This window comes from Osmerus mordax, chromosome 18 (genome assembly GCF_038355195.1).
Source record: "Osmerus mordax isolate fOsmMor3 chromosome 18, fOsmMor3.pri, whole genome shotgun sequence".
Lineage (NCBI taxonomy): Eukaryota > Metazoa > Chordata > Actinopteri > Osmeriformes > Osmeridae > Osmerus > Osmerus mordax.
The window spans coordinates 7,647,389-7,656,956 of NC_090067.1; the positions used below are offsets into that span (position 1 = coordinate 7,647,389).

General features: G+C 45.5%; 1 protein-coding gene across 1 annotated transcript; it reads left to right on the top strand.

Annotated features, from left to right (window-relative positions):
* The first annotated feature begins 4,704 nt into the window (after nucleotides 1-4,704).
* On the top strand, nucleotides 4,705-9,159 carry LOC136961817 (cell division control protein 42 homolog). Its single transcript, XM_067255268.1, has 6 exons — nucleotides 4,705-4,754; nucleotides 6,143-6,247; nucleotides 7,947-8,019; nucleotides 8,142-8,251; nucleotides 8,399-8,596; nucleotides 8,741-9,159. Exons 2-6 carry the CDS (start codon nucleotides 6,143-6,145, stop codon nucleotides 8,828-8,830), a joined length of 576 nt encoding a protein of 191 aa, XP_067111369.1. The 5' UTR covers nucleotides 4,705-4,754; the 3' UTR covers nucleotides 8,831-9,159.
* Nucleotides 9,160-9,568: the final 409 nt, after the last annotated feature.

Below are 9,568 nucleotides of genomic sequence, written 5' to 3' on the forward strand. Positions count from 1 at the left end.
AGATGGAAAGAGATAGAAAGGCAGAGATAGAAAGGCAGAGAAAGAGGGAGAGATTGACATAGAGATCGGAATCAGCTCAAGGCTCAAGATAACGTCTTTTTATATTTGTACATAAAGAGTTGAGGTCCGTGTTTGAAAACAACCAGGTTGCAGTTGACCCACGCACACCTGATCCGTCCGGCCTGGTGTCCGCTTTCTGGAAGACCCAACACGTCTTTCTCTAAACTGTCTGTCCACACTGGGCACAGGCTAACCCTTCCAGCACATCAGGCTGACCTCATCACAACACATTACAGCTACTGTTCTACGACCTTTTTCAAGTGGTTGCTAGGTCCAGTTTCCAAATCTAGTCGCAAGGTGTGGGGACACGCAGCATCCATCAACGCCATTGGTCGAGACTGTCCAAACTGTCAGAGCCCAGTCCATCTGGTCAAGACCTTACTCACAATTCCCTTGAGCCTTAATCAAGGTTTTCCTATCCCATCGTTATACCAATCCAGTTGATAAAGCCTTTCTTCCCCAATCTGAAGTTACACAAATAGAATGGTATCTGTGAAGTAACTCAATAGATTCTGTATCACTGTCGTCTTGAGGTTGTATAAATAAATAAATAAACTTTCGGTCTCATCCCTGAGTGACAGGGAGAGAACCAGTTTTACATCTGCAGTGCCCTCCTCCATTCTCCTCACCTCAAACGCTTGTCATGTACAGCAGGTCCTCAAATACATATCTCTCAACATGGGGACAGAGGTAGGTACTTCTGTGGTCCCTGTATCTATAGATGACTTGTTTGCTCTGATGTCAGGTAGCATTTATAAAAGGCAGCCGTGCGTTTAATTGTATCTCCCCCACACAGACACTCACACACGCAGCGAGCATCAGAACGTGCTTTGAGGACACCCGTGTTGCCGCCACACCTTTGGTAGACTGCAGCGCTCAGCACAAATAAGGAGCAAGCGTAAGAGGGGAGGAGGGAGAAAGAGGGAAAGAGGGAGGAGGAGGGGTGGAGGTTGCACAGCGAGCCATGATGGGGAGAAAAAAAAAATAGATAAATAATTAAATGTTCTCTTTTGGCTGAGGAAAAGAGGAGGATGAAAGATGGAGGGAGAGGAGGAGAAAAATTGGAACGTTGGAGTGGAAAGGAGAGCAGGCACCCTTAGAGAGAAAAAGGAAGAGGGCACATTTTAGCAGGACTGGCACAGATTGGACACACGCTGACACACACACACTAACACACACACACTCACACACACACAAGGAGAAGTCTCACAGGCACAGACAGGCACAAACACATGAAAACAGACAGATGAAAACACATTTGTGAGACACACACTTTCACACACACACTCCTTGCTAGCACAAACACCGTCCACCCACTTATTCAAACACACAGCTCACAAATACTGCTACAAATTAAGGCACTCAAGTCCTTTTCTACCCTCCTCTGTCTCTCTCCTCACTCTCTTCTGTTTCATCTTTATCTCTCTCTCCTTTTCTCTCTCTCAAAAGCACATACTCCATCACCATCATAATTATCCCCTCACACATCAATGCTCTTTCTGCTGTCTGCATTGGATGCCTATACTGTACATACATTACAGGAGCATAGCCATGCGTTAAGTAATATCCCCACAAGCGCACACACACACACACACACAGCTGAGGCAGCATCAAAATACTCACACTCTGCACAATACTGGATAGTATACTGATACACTATATGCAGACTGTCACACATAAACATATACACACATACACATTTACAGTGTATGAATGGACATACATTCAGTAGGAAGCCTAAAAGCTCTGACACACCAATGTAACACCTCACACTTGTGCCATAGCATTGTCATTACACTTTCCTACATATAACACACACACACTCACACACACAAACGTTAGCTGCAACATCTCCCCCACCCACACACATCAACCCCCGAGCTTCTCGGTCCAAATCAATACAAGAGGTTTTGGACGAACCAAACATGGGTAAATAGACTCAGTTGTATGAATGAGAAAAGAGTGGGATGAGAGAAAGAGAGAGAGGAAGATGACAGGAGAGAGGATTTTCATCCTTACCTGCTGTCTGTGTGTTTCTCTACAGGGCAAGCGAGAAAATGCTGGCAATGGAGAGAGCGAGACGGAGGGAGATAAACTGAGGGGGGGGGGGGGAACCGAGGGAGAGAGAGAGGGAGCGCTGAGAGGAGGAAAACAGAGGGAGGGGGTAAAACGTGTGACAGGAGGGGGAGGGGATGGAGACATGACTCACAGGAAGATGTTGAGAGAAGGGAAAAAGGGAGGGATGGGAGGAGAAAAAGGAGGTTGGGGACTGATTAATTAGGAGGAACTATGGATGGAGGAGAAATGTTGGGGAGAAAACGATAGGGTGCTGCATCTAAGCTGCACATTAGGGGTAAAAATAGACAGAGGAAGAAAAAGAGAGTCTGTCTGTTCTATTCCTCCTTCTCATTCTCCCCTTCTTCCTTCTCTCTCTCTCTCTCTCTATCTCTATCTCGCTCTATCTGTTTCTCTCTCGTGGTGCCATAGAGGTAGAGTTGTGCATGTGTAGGGCAGGCTTGCGTGTACAGTTACATAATCTATGCTACAGAACACTAGTACAGCAGCAGGAAAGCAGTCTGTACGAAGAAGAACCACACAGATACAGCACATTACAATGCACACACACATCCATGTTGCCCAAACACAAATAATGCACTTGGAATCCATTTACCGGAAGTCTTACATTTCTCTGTGGAATATCCGTCACCACGTTCAGGGACATCGACTTCAAATCTTTGTCCAGACCAAATATAAATATGACTGCAGTCTGTTTTATTGTGTTTCTATTAATGAATCATTGTGCACTTTCGGTTCCTATGAAACAACATCAAATGTTGAAGCTTGCTGGGGGCACAGTGTTAAAGGCCCATTTGACATACATACAAATGGACAGGTTATGTGATAGTGTGAGCGACAGGTTATGTGATAGTGTGAGCGTTTGTATTTGTGTGTGTGTGTGTGTGTGTGTGGTTAAACTAGATAAAAAACTTTTAGAGATAATCTATGATTAAAACGGTTGATTTTAATGGGATTATGTTTTAAATACAAACAACACCACGTCCTTGACATCCATTTTATAGTTTGCCATGGGTAAAGAGAGGAAGAAAGAGGGAGAGTGGGGAAAATAGAGAGAAAGAGAGGGTTTTGGCAATTAGCTCATTTTCTGGTAGGTCACATCTGAAGGTCACTTGACCTTTTTGTCAACAAGCTCTTCTCCAATACTTCTCCCAATCTGGGCAGTTCCAGCCAATCAGACCGACAGCCTTGACTGCCTAACAGCAATGATAACAGCAATGACATTTGACTGCTCTCGGCCTCCGTCCAACTACTATTTTGAACATGCAAGATTGACAAGTGGCCCTCCTTCTAGTCACCAGACTGGTTCCCCAGTCTCTGTTCTAGCCTACACAGCTGCTCCTATCTTCCCCTCCTGGCCTGGATGTGTGTGTGTGTGTGTGTGTGTGTGTGTGTGTGTGTGCTTGTGTAGGCCATTGAACAGAGAGACACGGTGACAGCTACAAAGTCTGGCCTCCGCTCTTCGGGGTTGGATTTGGGATAAAAAGAGACAGAGACAAATGGGGAGAGAGAGAAAGGGAAAAAGAGAAAACTAAAGTAGGGAGACAAGGATGCAACAAACAGGGTGATATTTACAGAAGCAGGAACTTGGTATCCCATCCTGCAGGGATGACTGTTGGCATGTTCATCTTTGTAATTATCCCAGCTAAAATATACCATTTGATTAAAATAATACTAATTTCATGTGTTTGTCGTGCATAACATTCCAAAGGCTTCGAACCAAAGTAAAAAGGAATGGATGTCATTTGTAATTGCAGACCTACTGCTTGACATTTGCTTACTTTCCACACCCCTCTATCCTTGACAAACAAAGATTGCTCTGATTGTGACATTAATTATATGATTGGCTTGCAAAATGCAAAGAGGTTTTTGAGGGAAAGATGTTGCACTCTCTGTACTCCAGTGCCATCTTGTGGCCATGTTAATTATCCCTCAATCTTGGCCATGTAAACTCGACATCATCCTGTAAAACAAGCACTGTGTAATCTACACTGTGATGCCTATGGAAATCAGGGGCCACGGAGAAAGTACATAACGTAACCATCCTCTAGGACTTGGTAGATCATTTCCTCTCACTGCACTCACAATGAAACTAATCTAACTCCATACTGGTGAATGTCTCAAATGTCTCTTGAAAAATGTATCCTGCACTGCTGGCTTCGTTCTTTTACTCTACAAACCAGGCCTAGACTTTCTCTGAACAAACAGCTCTGAATCTTCATGCTAAAACAGATTATTCCCTCAAACTCCTCTCCTGTGGGATAAAGGTAATTGTGCTAATTCTCTTGCTATAAGTGTGGCTCATCACAGCCACCACCTGTCTCAATGTCAAGACCCCCAACTTTCATATACTCTGGTAGTTGTCTGGAGCAATGAATGACTAGGTTTATACTTCGTTTTTTTAAATTATTTTAAAAATTATTTTTACAAATATAACCAAACACGTTGATTATAAATATAATATTTGACCTAGGTGTACGTGTTTTAATTGGTCTCAAAATATTTCCGTCCTATGGGTCCATTGGGCTGAACTCCGTGGCACGCCTCTTTTATGTGATTTGATTTCCAGTCAGAAAACCCCGGACGTATAGGCTACGCCCGTGGTAGACTGTGACAAGGTAAGAAGAAACTTATGTCTGTCTGGGATTTGCCAAACAAGTAGTGAAATCTATACATTAAAAGTGTGTTCCATTTGTTACAATAAGTTACAAATTATTTGTAGTATATTGATACGATTTTCTTTTTACAAAAAAGCTGTTCACTAAACTGTCAACAACTGGCTATCTCAGCTAGCTCTAGCCCTCGCTAGCTCTAACTATCTTGACAGGCAGATATCTCGTTAGCATAGCTAGTAGCGACACAATCTTGTAAACTAGCTACATGTTTCGTTTGTTTTTTCGCTAATTGGATGGCCAAGCTGTTCGTGGGGTTTTGATATCAAAATTGGCAACGCCCATTATCTAAATTATTATAAGAGTTGTTTTGATATCATGTTATCGAGGACAATACATACAGAGGAAATGTCATGGAGGCCTTCTTATTAGCCGCTAGATTTGAGAGCTAGCAGTCAGCTAGCCAGTAGCCAGCTGTGCTCTATACTTACTGGTAGTAAAACGTACGGTAGCTAGCTAGGCTCAAGTATTTTCAGCATTCCAGCAGTTGTATGCCATTTGTGTTAATATCATAACCAACAAAGATAAATTATCAAGGTTTTACTGTGACTGTCGCCTTAAATTCTACCAAGTATGCAGATATACTTTGATAGCTAGCCACCAATGCCTTGTTCACCAGTTTTTACGCGGAAGTGGCTTGACAGTTTCCTTTCAAACTTCTTACCCCTATAGACGGACATGAAAGCAGAATTTAAATTCAAATAATTTGAGTACTATTTCAAAACAATATTTTTAGGGTTTTTGGACAATCTGTTGATGTTGCAGGCCTTGTATATTCTTAAATAGACAAGGTATTTGTGTTAGCTAATCATATCAGGCACAGTCATACAGATGACTTTGTCCAAAGACCATTCATATCATGGTCCTTCTATTTACCAATGTAACAGGTATGCGTGTTACTCATCGTTCTGCTGGTCACAGTGTTCTTCTGTCTTGTAAACACTGCCTTACACTCACCCCTTGTTTGGACTGTCTGACAGCCTATTGTCCACTCCTCACAGACACACACCACACACACAGACGCCACACACAAACGTCAGCTATGAAGACGCATGGCATTCTTACCTCATGTGATTCACAGACTGGCCAGTGGGTCAACGGCCAGTTGCGGGTCAAACACTGGGGATTGTGGCGTTGCCCCCCTTTCTCTCTATCCTAACTCTCCCAAGCACTTACGCAAGCACTCTGTCAACCAGGCTTTCTCTGAGGCCATTCTACCATGTATAGCCCCACATGAAGCAACATAAGTGACTTATTTCTACATGAAGCATCATAGGGGTATAAACAATAACCAATCTTACTTCCCTCCCCTCTCTGCCTCTGTTCTCCTCCAGATGCAGACCATCAAGTGTGTGGTGGTGGGTGACGGTGCCGTGGGGAAGACCTGCCTGTTGATCTCTTACACAACCAACAAGTTCCCTTCCGAATATGTCCCCACGGTGAGTGGCATGCCGGGCTAGCAGCTCGGAGTGCCTGGGGTCCTCAATGTGTGGACGGGGGTGGAAGTGTGTGTGTGTGGAAGAGTGGGGTCCATCCCTGTGTGTGTGTGGGGGGGTGTGTGTGTGGGTGTGTATAGTCTAAAGTTTCCATTTTGTATGCCAATTGTTCCCGTTTTTTTGTGTGTGGTTTAAGCTAGAATAACCAACCAATTACCCCATCATTCAACAGGCCACGATGCAGCCTGTAGCATATTGTTCAGTCCTTTCTTTTCCGTGTCTTATGTATTTTGGTGTTCATGCCAGGGAGGCATTATGACCCCACATTTGTATATCTTTCCAAACACATCATCATCATTAGCTAACACCTGAAGTGTATGTGCATGCCCCTGCCTCGCCTTTCTCTCATGCCCCAACATGTCTCCATGTCTATGTCTGAACTTGAACTGCCCCTACTCCCACCCTTCTTGTCCTTTTAATCCAATCAGGAGCCCCTTTTCTTAGGTAGAAAAAGTGATCCGCTAGCATTAGTTGTGTTACAGAGACCTAGGGCCGTGTCCCAGTAGTCTAGTGTCTTCCTTCCTTCAGCCCCTCTTCTCCTATTCTTCCATCTATTCATATCTGTCCCTGTTCTGACAACGCAGCTTATTAGAGGAAGGAGGGAAGTAGCCTGTCCAGTTATGTTATATAGGACTGAGAAATGGAAGGAGTGAGAGCAAGGAGACCACTTCAGACAATTGAGATGCAGCCCAAATTGTTTATATTTTATGGGGGCTTCAGAATCTTAGAGGACAGGAAAGGAAGGGAGTGGTCGGGGGGCAGTGAGCAAGGGAGGAAGGAAGGAAGGTAGAGGAGTGTGTGTCCACTGTTCAGGGAGGGAGGGGGACTGACTGACTGACGTGGTATGACCCTGGAATGCTGTCGGCAATCTTCCTCTCTGGATAAACACTGTCCCACACACAAACACAGCCCCACACACAAACACAGCCTCACAGGAAGGGGCCAGAAAGGCAGTAGTTTCTGGACAGTGGTGTACCTGAGTCAAACGCATTAGTTAGCTGGAAAGGCAGCTAGCCTGGTTGAGAGTCAACAATAAACTCATAGGTTAAAACACTGTCACACATTTAGCATATTTAGTGTGTCGAGTTCAGGTCTGTGAATAACCAATAAGGGCGGCCTAGTTTGATGACCTAAATCAAGATGTTTTACCTCAACCTGTATCATATCGACACTAACGGTTCTGTCAGGCATATTACACAATATGGAGGAAGAAAACAGCAGTGACATTCAACATTCTGAATAAATTCTATAGCTATGACATCAGCAGGTAATACAGCTGAGTCAAGTGGGGGGGGGGGGGGGGGGGGGGGGCAGCTAGCCTTTAATGCTGTGTTGGAGATTCTGTCAGCAGCTAGGCTCATTTGTCAAAGCGGCCCCCTGGGGCTTCCTGCCTCCCCTTGCTGCCTGTGTCCTGCACCCCCAGCCCTGACTCCAGGCTGCCGGGGCCTGTGTCGGTGTGGATGGAGAGAACAGGGAAATAGTCCTTGAGCACCTACGGGAAACGGAGAGCTTGGAATGAAGTGGAACTGGCCGTGTCAACACATGTTCATTAAAACACTCATATAAACACTACTCATTATGTTTGTCTTTTTTGCTCTCTCTCTCTCTCTCGCTCTCGCGCTCTCTCTCTCTCACCTCCCAGGTGTTTGATAACTATGCAGTGACAGTGATGATTGGAGGAGAGCCCTACACCCTGGGTCTGTTTGACACAGCGGGTAAAGATGGCTTCCGTTCTGCACTAGTGTCTGCCCATTGAGCCCAACTGTCCTGAAAGATGCCGAAACCAATATGATAAAGAATATCATTGAAGCTCATTCATATTTACTGCATCCCTCAGGTCAGGAGGACTATGACAGGCTGCGTCCTCTCAGCTACCCACAGACCGACGTCTTCCTGGTGTGCTTTTCCGTTGTGTCACCTTCTTCGTTCGAGAATGTCCGTGAGAAGGTGCGTGTGTCCGCCCATTTCTGTGGAACGTGTTCAGTCTCTGATGTGAGTGTTGCGTATCGCTGACCAATCTTCTTTTCCTGGTCCTCCACCTGTTCCCCCACCTGCTCCCCGCACTTCCTCTTGCTTCCCTTACTGCCGTTGCAGTGGGTCCCGGAGATCTCTCATCACTGTCCCCGCACCCCCTTCCTGCTGGTGGGCACCCAGATGGACCTGAGGGACGACAGCAACACGGTGGAGAAGCTGGCCAAGAACAAGCAGAGGCCCCTGGCCCCTGAGAGTGGGGACAAGCTGGCTAGGGACCTGCGTGCCGTCAAATACGTGGAGTGCTCCGCCCTCACCCAGGTAAAGGGGAAAAGAGGGAGCGGGTCTGTTGTCTTACATATTTGAGGAAAATGGCACAAGATTATCAATGAAATTCTCAGCAACTATGATATCAGTCTCCCCCCCCCCCCCCCCCTTCTTTGTATCTCCCCCCTCCTTTTTCAGAGAGGTCTGAAGAACGTGTTTGACGAGGCTATCCTGGCGGCCCTCGAGCCTCCTGAGACTAAGCCCAAGAAGCGCTGCATGCTGTTATAGAGCCGAGGGGAGAGGTGAGGGCGGGCCACATGGGCATAGGGACAGACCCAAAATCTGGGAAGAGGGAGGGAGGGAGGGTGGGAGCAAAAGAGGACGAGCGAGACACTCGTTTAAATAGTGCCTTCAGTAGATGACAGAGGGGATATGTGGTTTTAGGTGTGAGGGGTTGACAACAAGCAATGTCTAGATACAGACAGACCTGGTGTGTGCTCTCTGCATCGCTGGCTTCAGTAACACAGCTGATCAAATCTCTGTACCAGTACCTAGAAGAGACTAGCAATAGTAACGAGATGTCCATATTCTCTGTTGCCTTAAAAGTTACACACACAAAAGGTTTTGAGAGATTGTGGGAGGAATAGTGCAGCGTAGCGTGCTTATTTTCTGTTTGATAAATCCTTAACTGACTGGAGAGAAAAAATGCTTCAACCAACACAGTCTAAATGCACATTCACACACACACACACACTCTCACACTTTCAGACTAATGCTATTTCTGCTGCATATCTGTCTTAGTTGACACCACCAACATTGCAGCCTCCAGTACCTGCTTCTGAGAGGCAATCTTATATTTCTGCCGAGATCAACAACTCTTCTTCTCCTGTCTGCCTTTGCCTTTACTCCACTGGAACCTCAAGTGCTTTTAACTTCCTCTTGGTTGACTGCTGCCCCCTTCAGACGTTAACATGAACTGAGTTTTCCACTTTTGGCCTTTTCTTTTGGAGATTATAGTGTATTAAT

Excerpts from the sequence above, each read along its gene's own strand:
- LOC136961817 (XM_067255268.1), top strand. The coding sequence starts at position 6,143 with ATGCAGACCATCAAGTGTGTGGTGGTGGGTGACGGTGCCGTGGGGAAG. Across the intron at positions 8,020-8,141 it reads GGGTCTGTTTGACACAGCGG|GTCAGGAGGACTATGACAGG; the intron begins GTAAAGATGGCT and ends TGCATCCCTCAG. Across the intron at positions 8,597-8,740 it reads AGTGCTCCGCCCTCACCCAG|AGAGGTCTGAAGAACGTGTT; the intron begins GTAAAGGGGAAA and ends CTCCTTTTTCAG.